Source organism: Perca fluviatilis, chromosome 15 (genome assembly GCF_010015445.1).
Source record: "Perca fluviatilis chromosome 15, GENO_Pfluv_1.0, whole genome shotgun sequence".
NCBI classification, from domain to species: Eukaryota; Metazoa; Chordata; class Actinopteri; order Perciformes; family Percidae; genus Perca; species Perca fluviatilis.
Window position 1 is genome coordinate 36,381,118 of NC_053126.1, and position 20,528 is coordinate 36,401,645.

General features: G+C 42.3%; 1 protein-coding gene across 2 annotated transcripts; it reads left to right on the forward strand.

Moving 5' to 3' along the window:
• Positions 1-7,504: 7,504 nt before the first annotated feature.
• Positions 7,505-20,075, forward strand: LOC120574797. 2 transcript variants are annotated; one of them, XM_039825250.1, is made up of 2 exons: positions 7,505-7,565; positions 18,960-20,075. In XM_039825250.1, the coding sequence occupies exon 2, from the start codon at positions 19,029-19,031 to the stop codon at positions 20,025-20,027; it is 999 nt and encodes a 332-aa protein (XP_039681184.1). In that variant the 5' UTR covers positions 7,505-7,565; positions 18,960-19,028; the 3' UTR covers positions 20,028-20,075. The 2 variants fall into 2 exon arrangements, with proteins under 2 accessions (XP_039681184.1, XP_039681183.1); XM_039825249.1 differs by having other exon boundaries at positions 7,508-7,565; positions 18,975-20,075.
• Positions 20,076-20,528: the final 453 nt, after the last annotated feature.

The following is a 20,528-nucleotide window of genomic DNA, read 5'->3' on the forward strand; positions in this document are numbered from 1 at the left end:
TTTCCCGGGGCCCTGGTCTCAGCTTCCACTTACTGAGCCTTCACCTGTAACCATTTCTCACAAAGCCTTTTTCCGCCAGCTACAGGGCACAGTCTCTTTGTTTTCTAAACAGGTGACCGCAGCACACCCAGACGCAGAAACCAAAACTCCTGCCGACACTGTAGGTGTGTCCTCCGAAAGCAATCAAGAGGAAGTGGTCGAAACTCGCTGGCAGGGGCCCTTCAGAGTGACGGCGGAACATCCCACGCAGTACAGCTCGAGGGAAAAGGTAAACAGTGGTACCACTGGAGCCAGTGTGCTGCAGCCCAGGAGCCAGGCCGCTCCACCAAGGAAGTAGCCAGAGATCTGGCTGCCAGCGCGGAGGGCTCTCCACCAGATAACGAAAAAGAGGCAGAATAATCCTCTCCAGTGTCCAACGAGGTCCAGGGTAGTCCACCCTCTGTGACCTGAAGAAGAGAATCACCAAGAAGAGAGGTGAAACAAGCACCTCTCTTTCCCTACAAGAAGTAGCGTGCACCTTGACCAGTAACAGGTCCTATTTCACACCTGTTCACCGCCCTGCGTATCTCAGAATCTTTTATATTCTGTAACCTTACCGCCATTAATAGCCACAGGTTCTCTTTAACACCTGTGTAACCGATCACGCCCGTAAGTATTTTTAAAAACTGTGCAAAATAGCTGGAGTTGTAACTAAGAACCTAGATAAGAGAGTTTTAATCTCCTCATAAAGTGTCACTACTATGAGAACGCGGAAAAGAGGGGTTCAAGTTAGGAAGGATTGCTTGCCTTACATTTTTCTTTTACTCATGTGTGTTACAGTAGTTTTGGGATTGTTAAGTCTCTGCATTGTGACTCTCATCCTCTGGTGGTTTTGTGAGTTCCCTAAACAGCAATGCCGTGGTAGGAAAGGGGGATACCAATTGGACAATTATCCTCCTTCTGGCAGCATTAATCACCGTGTTACTTTTTGTCCTCTTCTTCATCCTATTCTCAGTAAATATCACAATCATCTATAGTTGCCAGAAAAAATGAAATGGGTTGTAGTAACAACTTATTACCCTCTTAGGGGTGACCCAGGTGGACTGCATCGCAGGAAGGGGTGTCCCCAATTGTGTGGGGAACTACACCAGAGGGTCTCAGAGAATGGCTCTGTGTTATGATCAGAGGGCCAATGGGACCCGGATAGTTACCCTCTCAGGATTTAACATAGGAGGTTATCAAGCAGGGGAATGGAGCGACTATGTGTGGTTCTTGGGGCCACCCCCACCCAACATGGGTTGGGGGGGGGGGGTCATTGTTCAGACAGGTGGGTGGACTGACACTTCGTATGGGTGGGAAAGTATAGCAGGGTCATGGAAAGGGAAGGTCTCTCTCACCCAAAGTAGGGGAGTTATCACAATATCCATCCAAGGACAGGTCCCTTTTGTAGGGGAATGATTCAAGGAGGGGGGAATACGCAGGTCGAAGCGCTAAGGGCCCATGGTGCCACCAATTGGAACTAGGTGTTTACAAAGGGAGAGGCTTTCTGCAACAGGCCCATCCCCGAGTGTACATTGGTCTCTGCCCTTACTCACCTCCCAATACTACACAACCTGTCGAGACAATAGCTAAATCCCCACATTCCAAGGCCAAGGTAGTAGTGATTTCTCATCCTCCACCACGAACAGTTGACGGCCAGATTAAGGTAGCCACTGGAGTTTCAGGAACAGGAAACAACTGGCTGCTGTTGGCAGAACGTGCTGCTAATACCACCACAAGCTCATGCATAGTCTGTATGGGACCCAGACCACTACTCAGAATAGTCCCAGCTGCAGTTAATGTCTCCTGTGTTACAGAACTAATGACCAATGACAATTTGAATCCATCCTGCTCTGAGTATGACCTAGCTTTTCCTCTGGCAAAGACACCAGGACCCCATCCCATCTTCTCGGTACACGTGGCCCCGGGTAATTTCATTTGTGTTAATCTAAGCCAGCCCCTAGGCACTCCTGCCATGTACAACGTGACCTATTGTGCGGACATACTTATCCTCCCCAATACCACCAAATTTGTCCCCAGAGCTGACCTCTGGTGGTGGTGTGGGGGACCTAGGCTGTTTGACAAACCACCAGTAAACCCAAAAAGAGGGCTGTGCGCCCTGATATCGCTAATTATTCCGGCATCCCTGTTTGAGGTAAGAGATGGACATTGGCCGGACCCAGAGACTGCCCTTCACTTACAGAGCCAATTCCTTCAACGTTTCAGTAGGACCAAAAGAGCTGTCCAGCCCAAATACGAATGGTTAGGTAAGGGTGATCCCACCTATATTGACGCCATAGGAGTACCCAGAGGGGTTCCAGACGAGTACAAAATAGCGGACCAAATTGCAGGAGGATTTGAATCTTCCCTCTGCCCCTGGTGTACCATTAATAAAAATGTAGATAGAGTCAACTATGTGCATTATAATGTGCAGAAGCTAGGAAATTGGACACAGGAAGGGTTTGAAGCCGTTCATGAGCAGCTGAGGGCCTCCTCTCTTATGGCTTTCCAGAACCGCATTGCATTAGACATGCTCCTCTCTGAAAAGGGAGGGGTTTGTGCTATTTTTGGGGACCAATGTTGCACATTTATCCCTAATAACAACCGCCCCTGACGGTAGATTGACCCGGGCCATAGATGGACTAAGGACCCTCAACAGAAAAATGAAAGAACATTCTGGTGTTGACACCTCAATGTGGGATAAATGGATGGATGTTTTTGGTAAATATAAGTCCCTAGTTTCATCTGTTTTGCTTTCAATCGCTGTATTTGCTGCTCTTCTCACATTGTGTGGATGTTGTTGCATTCCCTGCCTTAGGGAACTGTCCCAAAGATTGATCACTCGCGCAGTGGGCCCCCAGGACCAGCATCATATGATGCCATTGCTGGTGGAAGGGGAGGCCGCTGTGGACAGGGAGGAGAGTGTGGAGTTGCAATGTAGAGACTACTAATTGTGTGGACTCACTTAGGTGAGTCCAAAAGGGGAGGTGGGAACTTTTATTTACAAAAAGTTAACAGAAGTATGCCCTTAATATTAGAAGTGTTTTTCCATTTTCTACATTTTTACCATCTTCTACATTTTCTACGGAAGTGTTTTACAATTTATCTAGAAGGGATTTTTACCTAGAAGTGCCTTTACCTAGACGCGCCATGTTCTGACTCTATTTTTTGTTTTTGGAATATCTCGTTCTCTGACCTCTCTTCTCTTTTGGTATGTTGAACTCTAGTAGAGTTCAAAAGGGGGAATTGTGGGATATAGATACACACGCTTTGCTGACCAAATGACTTATGTTCCTATAATATACTGCCTAATTATTACAGCAAGCTGCCTAGACTTAACGAGCTAAAAGTATGCTGCACGAGAACAGAGCCAAGGCTGCACACAGGTGGCCTGCATCGTGCAAAGGAGGACATGTTCCTCTGTGGGATGCAGTAAGCAAGGACGGAGGACACCAAGACCTGGCTCAGTCACAATCCATCAAAAGCAACAGCCCACTTTGTAGAGACAGATGTTTTGTCGTGTGATATGTAACTGCCCTTGTTAAACTTCAATAAAAGACAGGCAAAAGAGGAAGAGAGTCAGAGCTCACTGGTGAGAAGCAAACTGCGGAGTCTGCTTACGGAGTAATGCTCTCCTTCTATAGAAGCCTATTGTATTAATACATATCTGTGTCTGTGAAGTTATTGCTATCTATTTCAGAGAAGAAGTCCTCACCTGGGAGTGCACCTTGGAAGCACGACACTACGCACTAAGGTATAGCCTAAACTAAATTATTTTATGATATTTATTATATATGCTATAGCTATATTCTGACCAACTTAACTTTCTGCATTCATTAGCTGTAATAAATTAAAGCCCATGTTGCAAGTTTAATTTTCCAACGAATTTGTGGTAATTGCTTGTTGGTAATAAACATTTAAACTGTTATTCATGTATTTGATGTTGTTAGGTATCACAAAACAGAATATAACACGAAAAAGTAGGTACTATTTTACAGCGGTTTGTCTTTCCCCCACAATGCATTGCATGACGTCACGTTGGGGAGACGACAGGCAAAAGCCCCGTCTCGGTTCACTGTCCCGGTCACGGTTTCTGGCACTGATCTGGCAAAATATGGCTTTTGGTCTCGACCGAGTCAATGTGTCTTTATTATGTGTATAATAATATTGGGGGGGAAGTGAAAGGCAGCTTGGACGGGGATGCTATTCGGCTTTTCACAAGTTTAAACAGCTAGCTAACAATACGCCGACGTTCCCTAACGTTAGCGCAACAGAAGAAGATTTATTTATTTATATTAGGACAATGCACATTAATCAACATTTCTGTAAATGCGCCAGTGTTAGCCAGACGGCTAATTTTCAACTGCAGTCCTAGTTGCATGCATGTTTTTATGGTGGGAAGAAACCGGAGCCCGGAGGAAACCCACACAAGCACGGGGAGAACATGCAAACTCCACACAGAAAGGCCTGGGACGACCTGGGTTCGAACCCAGAACCTTCTTGCTGTGAGGCAGAAGTGCTAACCACTGAGCCACCGTGCTGCCTAAGCATTAGCTTAGACTGCTAGTTAAATACCGGTATTACAACTGCCTTCGGAGCTGCGTCCACGTTGTCAACACAATACATGTGGCGTTAGTGCTCCTTTTGTATCATACTTTTATTGAATGAAATATTAAGCTTCGCTCCTACGAAATAGGTTTTTTTTGTAACATTACACACAAAGCTAACTGGCTATAGTTAGCCTGTACGTATGCTAGCGGGTGTAGCTAACGTTGCGTAGCCAGCCAGCAACTTCAGCAATCGGCAGTAGTTTCGGCTAGCTAACCGCGACAGTATGTTGCCCACAATCAACCTCTGCTGTTAAAAGCAGTCGATCTGCAGTGATGTTTTGAAATGGAGACACATGGATGTGTTAGCTAGCTGTCGAGGTTAGCTCGCCGAAGTTGCTTGCTGGCTATGCAATGTTAGCTAATGTCCGTTAGCATACGTACAAGCTAACTATAGCCAGTTAGCTTTGTGTGTAACTAGCTAACTAACTAACAAAAACCATCTCGTAGGAGCGAAGTTTAACGTTTCATTCAATAAAGTTATGGTACAAAAGGAGCACTAACGCCACAAGTCTTATGTTGACAACATGGACGCAGATATAGGAAACTCTGAAGGCAGTTGTAATATTTACCTAGCCGGCTAGGCTAACGCTTTTGCGCTAACGTTAGCGCGTCGGCGTAGCGTTAGCTAGCTGTCTAAACTTGTGAAAAGCTGAACAGCATCCCCGTCCAAGTAATAAATAAACACCAGGCATATATGTTGTTACTGGAGCTAGTAGGCTACCATCAAAACGTGAGATATCTATATCATGATATCAATCATATCTATTAGTGATATAGTCAAATAGATCTAGTTCGATGCAAGTTTACTGGTACTTATCTGAACTAACGACATGATTACTGTCACTAGATATAAATAAAACATTGACTTTCACTTGGTGCTATTCCCTGACAGTAAAAACACCTCTTCCTCATCCCAGTCAGTCCCCATAGTTCTAGTACCAGGCTGATACACGTCTCCCCAACGTGACGTCATCATCGAATTGCGGAAGAAAAAACACTAATACCAAAAACGACAAAAACCTGACAAAAACTGTCCTTTAACACTATTTGGAGACATTTTTAACAATGATATACATATATTGAGTGCTATATGTACCTATTAATCAACAGTGGTGGTTAACTTGCAACATGGGCTTTAAACATGTATGTAGATGTTGTAGGCTAGGTTATACATGAGAATACATACATACATATATACATGTATACATATCAGTCCCTCCAGGAATTCGCGATGTTGCGATCGAAACAATTCACGCAAATTCAACCAATCACCATGGTTTTTATTTACTGTCTCTTGCAACTTCATTGCAACAAAAATACCAAAGACTAACAACTTATTTCGCAATTTTTTACAAATGCTGGTGCAAAATCAGGCATTTTGGGCCACAGCAATCTCAAAAAAAAGGCCACGAAATCCTGGAGGGACTGATCTATAGTAATCGTTGAAACTTTGATTTCACCGCCATCGGGTTAATAAATTCAGAAAGTAGCCACTTTAAATAGGATCCTTATCAACAGCTTACATGATAAAGTATGCAACAATGGCTATTTATTATTTGATTCTTTCCATAGTACTGCCATTTGTTATGGTACACTGACCTCCATCTGTTTTACTGATTTGGGCAGGACATGACATTTTGGAATTGGTGACATGACACTTGATTCCTCTACTCTACCATGCAGTAACAGTAATTAGTGTAATTAAATAGTCTTATTTTGAAGCGCAACTTATCTAGTAGAGCGAGGAATTAGGTATTACTTTATCACACATTTACATAAGCAGATGGATAACATTTAAGTCCTAGCCTACAGAATAACTCAGCAGGAGCAAAGTCTGGCCTAAGTATGTCCCCCCATGCAGCTTTGATGTATCTAAAAGCTAACATTAGAATAACGTTTGTAAGTAAGTTCTGCATATGGGGGCTAAGCCCCCCGTGTCTTTCAATCCTGATTGAGTGATGTTTTGATCTACCTTAACAAACAATTTATGTTCATGTTCAATTTATTATTTGAGTTATTGTCATCTCATTGCAGAACACACAGACACACACACGCACACACACACACACACACACACACACACACACACACACACACACACACACACACACACACACACAGACAGACGCACACACACACACACACACACACAGACAGACGCACACTCACACTTGCTCACTCAGATGTACACATAAACATGCAGCGAAGAAACTGAATTGAATCTTCCATCTGTTAATAAATGTTCTGCTTTAACTGCCAATCTGCTGACTGGCTCTTATTTCATGTTGAACATGTGATATAAAACCATGCCTCTGTTCAGTGTAGATTATTTTGACCTATATACCCACTTTAAAATGCTCCTCCTCCCACAATACTTTCAGCTAGAGACTCCAAATACACTTCAGATGACAAGACGTTGGGATATCAAACCGTGTTTCTGTTATCACTGTTTGAGTTTCATGCTCATTTCTTTTCTGAGTTTAGAACAGATGTGTATTTAGCTTCTTTAGAGTGATAGCTTTTCAGCATTCACACGCTGTTTCTCGGGATGTTTTGATTGTCCTTAACGCACGCAAATTATTTTCATGTTTGATTTATTGTCATCTCAATGCAGAACACACCCAGTAAAGCATTCACACAGCAGTCCTCCTACATGGAGCTAAACATCTCAGAGTTTCCTCTAAACAGCATTGTTTTAAAGTCAAACATTATTTTGAGGAGATGTTCTTGGGATCAGATCTGAGTGTGAGGATGTCTTCTGATGGATCTACTTGGTAGATATATTAGATGTCTAAAGAGCAGCAGGGGGCTCCATCAGTCTGTTTATGCTGATCTGAATAAACTTTCACTTTCAAAGGTCAGTTCTATCTTTGGACAGAAAATATCTCCAGCAGACGGAGACTGAACTGGAGCTGAGAGCACGTCTGGACATCTGAGGTAAACACGTTACTATCTGAAGGTTTGGTTTGATTAGTCACTGATCTGTTGATCAAGAACAGCTGGAATCATCTTCTGCAGCTGGTCTGTAGTCTGGAACCTGTTTGATATGATAGCATGCTAACAGGCTGAGGCTAAAGCTAACAGACCCCACGAGGCTAAAGCTAACATACTGAGGCTAAAGCTAACAGACTGAGGCTAAAGCTAACAGACTGAGGCTAACAGACTGAGGCTAAAGCTAACAGACTGAGGCTAACAGACTGAGGCTAAAGCTAACAGGCCCCAGGCCATGATATCATGCTAACAGACTGAGGCTAAAACCATAGATATAGAACAATAGATATGACATGACGTCATAACTTATGGTATAACTGTCCGCCATCTTACTAGGGTACTGTTTACTATTGTCACCTATGGCAGCAGTATGGTTATCAGCTGTGCAGCACCTAACTACGGAGCCCCAGACATGACATCTGAAAAAAATAAAATAATTTGTGGCCACAATATACTAATTTGTGGCCACGAAATGCTAATTTGTGGCCACGAAATACTAATTTGTGGGCATGAAATACTAATTTGTGGCCACGAAATACTAATTTTGGCCAGCCATACCAATATACTAATTTGTGCCCGAAATGCAAATTTGTGGCCACGAAATACTAATTTGTGGGCACGAAATGCAAATTTGTGGCCACGAAATACTAATTTGTGGGCACGAAATGCTAATTTGTGGCCACGAAATACTAATTTGTGGGCACAAAATACTAATTTGTGGCCAATATACTAACTTGTATTAATCGAAATACTAATTTGTGGCTAACGAAATACTAATTTGTGGCCACAAAATAGAATTTTAGGGATAATGACGTGCGTCCTAATCATGCGGCATGTTCTGCTATACCTGTGTGGGGCATAGGCTATACAGAGCAAGCTAAACATGCAGTCATGGACAGAGATGATTTGATTGAATTGTATTTTAGGCTGGGAATGAGTTACAAAGACATTCTAAAAAGCCTGGTATTGCAAGGAATCGTTATTACAGAGAGGCATTTAAACAGAATATTGAAAGCCCGGATGCTTTACCGGCGAAGGTACGACTTGGAAGCCAGTATAGATTTCATTGTTGACCAACTGAAAGGCCCTGGAAAGGATCATGGTTACCGGTGGATGTATACAAAGTGTATACAACAAGGCATCTCTATAAGAAAAGAAGACGTCAGGATCCTCCTCTCTCTACTGGACCCCATCGGCTCCCAAGTTCGCCAGACCAGGCAGTATTTTGCTCAAGGACCTAACTTTGTGTGGCACATAGACTCATACGACAAATTGAAGCCATACGGAATATGCATTAATGGCTGCATCGATGGCTTCTCGCGCAATATAATTTGGCTGCGGGCCGCCTTCACGAACAGCGACCGAAGTTATTGGGGGCTACTTTGTGGAAGCAGTGGAGCGCTGTGGGGGCTGCCCAAGGCTCGTACGAACAGACTTGGGAACAGAGAACGTGGTGGTTAGAGACATTCAGCGGTATCTACGGAGAGATGATGTAGATGACAGAGCAGCGGAGAGAAGTTACATCACAGGGCCAAGTACAGCAAACCAGAGAATTGAGAGCTGGTGGGGAGTGATGAGAAAAGAAGGAATCGAACAATGGATCACGCTTCTAGGAGAACTGAAGGATGAGGGTTTTTTCTCTGGGGATTTTCTGGACAAAGCTTTAACACAGTACTGCTTCATGCCAGTCATTCAGGTAAATATATTATGACAGTAAGCATCAGAACCTCTGCCGTCAACTTGCATTACCTTCATGTAAGCTTAGAAATGTAGGCCAGTTGCGTTTATGTTTATCTGTGATAGTGATGGTTCTTAGACTGTTGTGAAAGAAGACATATAGGCTAACAATACGATTTGCTTACAAAAACTATATTTTTTCTTACTCAATATAAGGCAGGAGCCCTGCTTTGTGGGCATTTCACTTAATCCATGTTTGAATTGCGTACTAATTTGTAGGCCTACTAATCCCCTAATCTTTATTGTTTCTTCAACAGGAGGTATTAAATGATATAAGGGATGTTTGGAATGCTCACCGTATACGGCCCTCCAAGAACACTGACGTGCCCAGTGGGATACCTGATGTCATGTACATGGCCCCTCACCTTTGGGGGACAGAAGATTTTCTTGTTCCACTTACTGAAGATTTGACCACATGTAAAGACAGCTGCACATTTTTAAGTTCAGTCCCATGTGATGCGGACGTGTTTGATTTGTGCACAACAACAATGGAGGAATCAGGCTTGGAGTACCCATCTACCATGTCCCAGTCACTTGATTTATATGTTCAGCTGAGGGACTCGATTCGTCCACAGTTATTTGAGCTGGCAGTTTAGTCAAGAAATATCTTGTTTTTCTTGTGCCTTTGTTGGAAACAAAATAATCAGAAAAGACCTTATACCATACTGTTTTAGCAATCTGTCAATAGTTGAACTCATCCTGATAGCTATTGTTAGCTAGAATTATAATCCTTCATGCTGATCCATATTGGTATTATCTTGTCAAACTGTAAACACTACAACTGCTACAATACTTATGTTCATATCATTTAAAGCTATGTTTGTTATGTGTTTTTGGTATTCTGCTTTAGAGTTAAGTAAAAAAAAAATCAACATAAACAGACTTCTTACCGGCATCAGCTAGTGTGTGATTAAAACTGTCTGCAAATGCTAACAGAAAAAAATGTATTCATCTCTAACAAGGACAGTAGCACCCTGGACAGCAACCCCACAGATTGGTAATGACAACACAAATATATTGTTATGATCAATTAAACAAGAAGACCTATGTACATGCATTATGATGTTCTTTCTCCGCAGCGCTGTGGAAATAGGTCTGGCAATGCAAGACTAATGTTTAAATAATGGTGGACAAGAATAAAACTGAATAATTAAACCAAAACAATCCCACGGTGGATAAATTGTGTCCTCTAACAAATCACAGCATGTATAAAACAATGTTGTAAGAAAAGCGTGCAGATGTATAGAATGTAACAGAGATGACATCAAACTTTTGTACAAACTTGAAAAGTTTATTGACCTTTTTTAAAATACACTATAACTGAAAGCAACACATGTATTTTGTATGTACACTAACACGAATAATAACAGGATAGGAACTGTGTTCCAAGCCTCCTGTTAGCCAGGTTCATAGTTACAAAATAATGTTACTTGAAATAAAGTGTAAACAACTTGTGTAAACAACTCACTCAGTTTTAAAGACCTTAAAACGATCAGTCAAGGCTCACATTCTTGTTTCTGATGGGGTTGCTACAAACAACATTGTAACAACACAAATGGGATAATTTGTTTTTTTAAGTGAGGTAGTATGAGGTACATTATCACTATATTACCTGCAGTAGACAGTGGTCAGTAAGATCCCAGTTTTTAAAAGCAGAGTGATACACTGCTAACAACAGAGGCAGTAACACAGCAACAAAAACATTATTTAGGCCACCTAAAAGAAGTCCCACTTCCAAAACAGTTTAACTGTACACTTTACTTGGAATATTGTCAGGGCTTTACCTAGACTTAAACATATGTTTCTTTTGGCACTAACTGGAGGAATAGTATGCAGCAGGTACAAATGAACCTACACAATACAGGAGCTTTACTGTTAAAAGAAACATTTGTTTTATGACCAGGTGAAGCTGAAAATATTTCAAACATAGCGTTCAGATGATTTTTTAAAAGTGGTGGTTCTTTTAGGTGGCTTAAATATGTTTTCTGTTCCTGCACGATGCTCTGCATCTACAAACAGAGTGCTGAGCACTGTCTACTGCAGGTAAACACTGACTAGAGATAAATACTTCATATAACTATAAACTATCCCTTTAACCATTTGAATGTGAAAGAACACAGCAACTACTTTCAGAGCAGATGAAATAAAATGACCCACATAAGAGGCTCACAGAACTACAGAGCTAAAATAACAGCACCATCCAGTCAAGGAGCTGTCACATCCGTTGTGTTATTGTTGGTATTATTACCTACACCACATCCATTACCCACATTGAGCTTGTGAGAATATTGTTAAATTCACTACGGAAATCTGGGTAGCTGTGGTAACCAGTCGGCAGCTTTAATACACATCCACATGTGTGGGACTGTGGTCTGCGGAGGAAATCAGTGGTTTCCATGAACTCAATCAGTATGGCCTTATCCAGGAGATCGGATCCTGTACAGAACCGAAGGAAGAGCTGAAGAGTGTTGCGATCAATTTCCCCGATGTACCTTTTCAGATACTGAGAAACTGTTGATTGGGATGTTGTCATCTCCTCTGGGAATTTTAGAAGCTGCTTCACTGTTTTTGCAGTTGTTTTTTTTGTGCAATGTAATGATGCAGACCCTCTGGTGGCAGTAAACTGGCTATAGAGCCCACAACAGGACGCCAACACTTAATGACATACATTGGGGCCTGGATGATTACTTTGTGTCCTATCTGTGCTAAAACAGGGAGCAGTGTGTCCTTTTTACGGACTTGCTTGCATTCATATGCATCGAGTACATCGAGAAGTTCATCTGTATCCACTGAATGAAAGTCCTCCAAAGCCTTCAAAAGGATAGCTCTTTCCTCTTGTGATACGTACAGCAAAAGGGAATCCTTGAAACTACTGGTTGTCGAGCTATACAATACCTCTTCCAGAAATGGTACTGCAAGTTTCACTGGGAAGTAACCAGCTTGTTTCCACCCTAGTACAAACACTCTAGCTACAGCCTGCCATTCTTCACACTGAAAGTCATGTCTGATGAAGGGGACTTTAACCTCAACCCCCAGTGTGCAGCTGTCATAGAAATCCATCCAAAATTCTGTCAGGCAATCTCGCAAAACACCAATTCCTTCACCCTGTTCAAGCTCTCCATTTGGTAAACACATTTTGATGTTGACCTCGGTTGTAAGAATGTTTGGGTCCTTGAAGGCACTGATCAAGTCACCAAGACAGTGACCTCTTCTTACAATCAGCGTTACAGGAGAAGGTTGTGGTTCAGGAAGTGCTTGGGCTGGAACATTGGTCTCCCCTGCAAGCACTGGATCAGACAGTAACTCATCCACTGTTTGATAAGGTACATCATCCTCTTTGTGTGGTGTTTCAAGGTTTGGTTCATCCACAGTTACATCCAACCTGTCATCCCCACTTATGATAATAACTGCCTCAGAACCCAGAGTTAGCAGACCATCCCACGGTAATGTGTCATTCAGTTCCAAGTCTTCACTTGAGGAAGCTCCATAATTAGTTTCATTGACATTTGGGGACTCTGAATTTCTGTTTTCCACCAACAGATCTTCAACAGCCTGTTTCTGTTCATGTTCAGTGAGATCTATCAATGGGGGCTGGGTTACTGAGAGATCATCCTCCTCTCCTACTGCGGGCTGCGGTCCTGTTTTCTTTTTGGTGCACAAATAAAGTCTGAGAATTTTGACCTTGCTTTGGTTATACAACTCTTCTACTCTATTGGACATCTTAACATGTATCTGGGAGCTCTCAATATGAGTTGAATAGTGGGAAAGATTTTTTTTTTTTTTGGAAAGGCCATTGGGGAAGAAAAGATTTTCAGCCATAACTTTGATATCTGCTACTGTTTCATCTTTGTCAACAGAGAGATGCCTGGTTCCTCCACCGCTTACAGACTTCACCTGTTTGTACCTTTGCTCTTTCACATCGAAATCCATCCAGCCAACCTCAACCCGCCTCACTTTCCGTTTGGCATTTGCATTTCCTGCCCACTTAGATGATTTGTTTTGTGGAGCTCTAGGTGTCCCCTCAGTTCCGGAGAGTCTTTGACGTAGCCTTGATAGGATGGTTTCTTTCCTGGATGGTGCTTGTTGTGTTAGTGCTGCTTGTCTGCAAAAGGCCACCGTGGAGACTCTATCCCCAGCTTTAGGGATGTACTTGGCCAGGTCACTGTCTGTCATTAGTGGAATGACAGTTTCATCAATCTGAAAAAATATAAGATACTCTAAATCAATAAAGGAATGAATGCCATACATCTTAGAATATAATGTCAATGTATATTTAAGGAATGTAGGATATAGCTTCAGTAAAAGGGTGTAGTTATTATATTTTTTTTTTCTTGTTTTTTTTCATTACATAAAACATGTAAAACTTCTTAGAGTGTGTACACTTTTGCTGTCAAATGAATGTTTTAAAAACTGAATGCGGCCCAATTTGCATTGCACATTCAGTATGCCTGTTCTGGTGTGCATGTTCTTAACATACATACTTGACAAAAGCATACACAGCAACTAGTGGCTTACATTTTCATCTTGAAGTTTCTGAATCACATCCTCTTCAATTTGGCTCCTTCAAAAATTCTCGCAGGCGAGCATCCATGCTTTCACCTGTAAACCACAGGAAATAAAAATAATAGTATCATATACTGTACTTATTAGTCACACTAGTCTGACTAATAGCACTACTAATTGGAAAAATATCTTCATAATACCCTGAAAATTCAAACAAAGTTTTTGGACAAATATGTTGTTCAATCTTTGAGAAGCATAACGAAACTTATAAACGAGGTATAACAGAAACCACTCAGTATCCCTCCATAGCCTCATCTTTTTTTAGTCATTTTATTTATTCTTTTTGGGAGATTTGCTTCTCCTACTCCATAGGTTTGCCCTGCCAGGCTTCATTAACATTATTCCTGCTACAGTCAGTGTTGGGAAAGTTCACTTTCTACATGAACTAGTTCAAAGTTCAGTTCACACATTTTAAAATGAACTAGTTCAGTTCATAGTTCAAACTTCAACTAGTTCATAGTTCTTTTTTTTCCATATGTTGCTGCGAGCTATTCTTTTTCAAAATTATTAGCCTACCACAGACAGCAATTATTTGATCAGTTTTAACACTGAAAATATGCGTCAGATTTCATCTTCATATCCAATCAGTTCAATGCGCCGTTTCAGGTTTGCTGTGGATGGGACTGAAGTGCGGATTTTCTTTTTGAAAGCCGGCGGGCAAAGTTTGCACAGAAATGTCAGATGTTTCCATCCTCACCGACCTCGTCATAAAACTCATTTGAATGATCATAGAAGCCTCCTTGCTGCTTCGTCGCTGTCTCCACGCCGCTTTTTGTTTTGATGACGCATGCGGCGGTGCGAGGCTGGTGGCTCGTGTTGCCAGATTGGGTGTTTTTTCCGCTACATATGAAGGCCTGTTTACGGTGTGTTTTAGCCGGGTCTTCTCCTGGAAGGCTCTATAGAAATCTATTGGACGAAGTTAAACTGAGAGAGCGTGGCGTTCACAGACACCAGAATGAACGAGTTCACAGTAACGTTCATCAGGCAGTAGTACGTTCAGTTCACGTTCGCCTGTAGCCAGGCACAACACTGGCTACAGTAATGTGACACATTAAACAATTCAAACTATTTCAAAGTTTATTATTTAAACAATTCGCGCACCTCGTAGTGTGTTGCAGCTCCTAGACACAAACAAGCATGGCTTTACGGCCTCATACTAACAAAAACGTTTAAGCTAGTAACGGGATTAAGTTGGTAAGTGCAGCGAGACGTCATTAGGCATTAAGGCTGCCCGTTGAAACAAAATATAAAATATAAATAACCGCATGATTAAATGCTGTGCAACAACATATTGATGATAACAGAATAAGAAAAGACACTCACCTTACGCACGTGTAAATCTCCCTGCTTCTACCGGTGTCCAGGTAATTCATGGGCATGATATTAAAACATACGCACACAATAGTATTCCGTGGCCACAAATTAGTATTTCGTGCGCACGTTATACCTATTTCGTGGCCACAATATGGTATAATGTGCGCACGAAATAATATTTCGTGGCCACAAATTAGTATTTCGTGCACACGTTACATCTATTTCGTGGCCACAATATGGTATAATGTGCGCACGAAATACTATTTCATGGCCACGAATTAGTATGTTGTGGAAACAAATTAGTATTTCGTGCGCATATTATACCTATATTGTGGCCACAATTTATTTATTTTTCCCACATGTCATGTCTGGGGCTCCGTACCTAACTGCTTTACCAGAAGGACCAAAGAGACCCAGGAGGCTGCCATCACTTTCCACATGTCAGTAGGAGCAGATAGAGTATTTCTTCTCTTCTTTTTTTAATTATAAATCCAGAAAAGTTGATGAACTAGCTAGCTAGCTAGTTACGTTGCCTAGCAACTGTTAACAGAACGGCTGAGATGTCAATTAGTGGTGATTGCTAGCTAGCTCATCATTTATGAACAGCAAACATCGTTTTTTAATTGATTGATTTTTTACCTCAAATATGACATTTAGTAACGTTAACGTTGTAACAGTTTTTGTAGCACGTCGTTAATATTGACATACATACATTGACTGCTGCGGCTGATTTCACTCAATCTGTGTTAAGTTTTCAATTAAATTAAAGTTAACGAAGTACTGTAACGTTACACATAGAGTAAAGTTACGTTACACAAATCAACAGTAGCCACACCAGCAACACGGAGCCTAACAGACCAGCCGCACTTAACGGTACATTTTCACCAGCTGACGTTAGCTCCCCAAACATTAGCCATGTTGAATTCTGCTGTCAGTCATCATAACTATCTATTGTTGTCAGCTTACCTCAAGCCTTTACACGATTTTCCTTTCAGTAAAGCAAATTAAAACTTAATAATCCATGTCTTGATGAGGTAAAGTAACGTCCAGAAAGACTTCCTAATTCAGCAGCAAGTCTCCGCATCACTATCGTAAATGTAATTTCCAAAACGTTAGCTCAATGAAAATTGCGAAACGTCCATCAGCACTTCTGGTGAAGTCATTATAGTCTTTATCAACAAAAAACGATTGAAGCTAGCGAGGCTCTCCAACTACTCCGCTCTTCGTCTAAACTAACTCCATGCTGGCCAGCTGACAGTAAGAAAACAAACGCTAAACAGGAGGTAGCGTGGTTGATGGGAAATGTGGTCCTTTATAGTTGAGATTGACATTAAAAAATATTGTTTAATGTATATTAGCCATTCAGAATACCAAAGACAGTTTTTACATATTAAGTTCATGCAAAATTGAAAAAATTAAATTATTACCTGCAATATAAATGCAAAATTATGAGATTATCTTCGTAATTGAAAAAAATACTTGTTCTCTTGGAGCTATATCAATCAAAATTCCATCCAAATCTCTATTTTTTGTTTCTTTCTAGAAAGGCACAGTTGTCTTACAGTCATTACTTTGAAATAAAACCACTATTGATGTATTGGTAGAAAAATATAAGGATAATAAAGACAACATGAGCCTCTTTCCCCATTGATTCCAATGGAAGCAATTCTAAAACTTAACCCTGGTAAGATGGCCGCCAAGTGGTTCCATCCTGGAATGGCAAGTCAGAATTACATGTCATATCTATTGTTCTATATCTATGGCTAAAACTAACAGACTGACTAACAGGCCCCAAGCCATGATATCATGCTAACAGACTGAGACTAAAGCTAACAGGCCCCAGGCTTTGAAATCATGCTAACAGACTGAGGCTAAAGCTAACAGGCCCCAGGCCAAGATATCAAGCTAACAGACTGAGGCTAAAGGTAACAGACAGAGGCTAAAGCTAACAGACTGAGGCTAAAGCTAACAGGCCCCAGGCCATGATATCATGCTAACAGACTGAGGCTAAAGCTAACAGGCCCCAGGCCATGAAATCATGCTAACAGACTGAGACTAAAGCTAACAGACTGAGACTAAAGCTAACAGACTGAAACTAAAGCTAACAGACTGAGGCTAAAGCTAACAGGCTGAGGCTAAAGCTAACAGACTGAAGCTAAAGCTAACAGGCCCCAGGCCATGAAATCATGCTAACAGACTGAGACTAAAGCTAACAGACTGAGGCTAAAGCTAACAGACAGAGGCTAAAGCTAACAGACTGAGGCTAAAGCTAACAGACCAAGGCTAAAGCTAACATGCCCCAGGCCATGATATCATGCTAACAGACTGAGACTAAAGCTAACAGGCCCCAGGCTATGAAATCATGCTAACAGACTGAGGCTAAAGCTAACAGGCCCCAGGCCAAGATATCAAGCTAACAGACTGAGGCTTAAGGTAACAGACTGAGGCTAAAGCTAACAGACTGAGGCTAAAGCTAACAGGCCCCAGGCCATGATATCATGCTAACAGACTGAGGCTAAAGCTAACAGGCCCCAGGCCATGAAATCATGCTAACAGACTGAGACTAAAGCTAACAGACTGAGACTAAAGCTAACAGACAGAGGCTAAAGCTAACAGACTGAGGCTAAAGCTAACAGGCCCCAGGCCATGATATCATGCTAACAGACTGAGACTAAAGCTAACAGACTGAGGCTAAAGCTAACAGACAGAGGCTAAAGCTAACAGACTGAGGCTAAAGCTAACAGACCAAGGCTAGTAAGCATAGCATGCCTGATATAGCCCCAGGCCATGAAATCATGCTAACAGACTGAGGCTAAATCTAACAGGCCCCAGGCCATGAAATCATGCTAACAGACTGAGACTAAAGCTAACAGACTGAGACTAAAGCTAACAGACTGAAACTAAAGCTAACAGACTGAGGCTAAAGCTAACAGGCTGAGGCTAAAGCTAACAGACTGAGGCTAAAGCTAACAGGCCCCAGACCATGATATCATGCTAACAGACTGAGGCTAAAGCTGACAGACCGAGGCTAAAGCTAACAGACTGAGGCTAAAGCTAACAGATCCCAGGCCATGATATCATGCTAACAGACTGAGACTAAAGCTAACAGACTGAGGCTAAAGCTAACAGGCCCCAGGCCATGATATCATGCTAGCAGACTGAGGCTAAAGCTAACAGGTCCCAGGCCATGATATCAAGCTAACAGACTGAGGCTAAAGGTAACAGACCGAGGCTAAAGCTAACAGACTGAGGCTAAAGGTAACAGGCCCCAGGCCATGATATCATGCTAACAGACTGAAACTAAAGCTAACAGACTGAGGCTAAAGCTAACAGACAGAGGCTAAAGCTAACAGACAGAGGCTAAAGCTAACAGACAGAGGCTAAAGCTAACAGACTGAGGCTAAAGCTAACAGGCCCCAGGCCATGATATCATGCTAACAGACTGTGGCTAAAACTAACAGACTGAGGCTAAAGCTAACAGACTGAGGCTAAAGCTAACAGGCCATGATATCATGCTAACCATTTTAATGTTTAGTTTACATCATGTACTGTACATCCATATCATTTATTTTAATTACACTTTCAATACATTATCAGGGGCATTTCAGCCATGTGAATAGTTTCCTTCTTATTCCCTCTCAGATAGTCCAGTTATTTGTTGGCATCACTTTCTAAGTATTTTGGTCCATTTTCTCCAGTTGGATGAACATGTTCACTGTATGTCAGTTTTGTGTGTTGCAGCGTTACACAGAGAACAACAACCTCCATCTTTGATCTGATCCTGAAAACAAGAAGATGGGTGATGTGATTAGCTGTCTGGCGGAGTTTGAGAGGGAGATGCGTAAGAAAGGAATGGAAGATTTTTTGGAACGACTCAACGACGGAGAGGCTCCAGATCTGAGAGTCAACAAGAGCATTGTGATGTTCACAGGTCTTTCTTCTTCAGACAATCTGAGACAACACTACGACAAGAGGAAAAGGGAGGCAGGCGGCTCGATCAATCTGTATGCTGCAGACTGGATCAAGAGCCTGGTGGATAAACTGGCCAACTTGACACCAGCTCCTGCACTGGCGGGCCTCGGAGCGCTGGTCATCGCCGTCCTCATCGACTTGGCTTCCTCGAGTCCGCCTGAGGAAAGCATGAAGGACGCTCTGCGGAGCGTGTTTGCTGAGGAGAAGGCCTCCGAGGTCTGGGATCAGATCGACGAGTGCCTGAAGAGATGCGTGATGCACATCAACAACGACCACGAACTGGTGACTGACATCAGACGGATCGAGGTCCAGCTGAGCACCGCCCTCACCAAGCTGAGGAACTCCATGGTGAGGGACGGCCACATGTCGTCTCAGGCTCTGAAGGCCTGGGTGAACGGGGCAGCCTTCCACATCCAGATGCTGATTCACCTGGTGAGACTCGAAGGGACTCAAACCTGCGACCCTGTGGAGCGTCTCCTCTCTACTTACCTGAGAGACCTGGACACGCTGTTCATCAAGCACAGGGAAATGGTCAAGGCTAAGTGCAGTGTGAAACGGATAGTTGTATTTGATATACTGCCTGTTAAATTTCTGGTGGATGATGATTTAAAGTTAGAGTATAGGATGTCTGGTTTTGGCAGCTTTGAAGAATACTATGAGGCTTATTATGATCACAGATACCGCAGGCAGAAGAGTGACATTGAGCGTTACTTCAGTGACATAAGAAAGAACCTGGTTAATCAAAGAGGATACTTTAAAGTGCTCATGTTATGCTTTTTAACTTTTTCCTTTCCTTTATTGTGTTATTTGCGCATGTTATAGATTTATAAAGTGAAAAGTCCAAAGTCCCCCCCAAAAGGACTTCCCATCTCCAACAGAAAACACTGTTTACCAACTGTTCACAAACAGCTCTATTGTAGTCCAGCCTTTACTTCAGAGACAAACGTGGTCACTTTGTAACACATGTTATAATGCTCGCCTAGCTGCTAGCATGGCACGCCCTCATACTCTGCTTCTGACTAGCTAGTAGTCCTTACCTAGCTACTGTCAGGGCACGCCCTCATACTCTGCTTCTGACTGGCTAGTAGTCCTTACCTAGCTACTGTCAGGGCACACCCTCATACTCTGCTTCTGACTGGCTAGTAGTCCTTACCTACATACTGCTCATGTGCGACTTCCAACAAAGATGGAACAGAAGTGAGAGGTCTCACTCTGTAGCTAAAACAGAGACCTGAACACAGGGTGAAAAGAGGAGCTGCAGCAATGTGCAGTACAAGAAAAATATGGTCTTTTGTGAAAATGAAACGATGTAAACCTATTCTG

Bases quoted from the DNA above. Each gene is read 5' to 3' on its own strand.
- LOC120574797 (XM_039825250.1), top strand. From the start codon at position 19,029: ATGGGTGATGTGATTAGCTGTCTGGCGGAGTTTGAGAGGGAGATGCGT.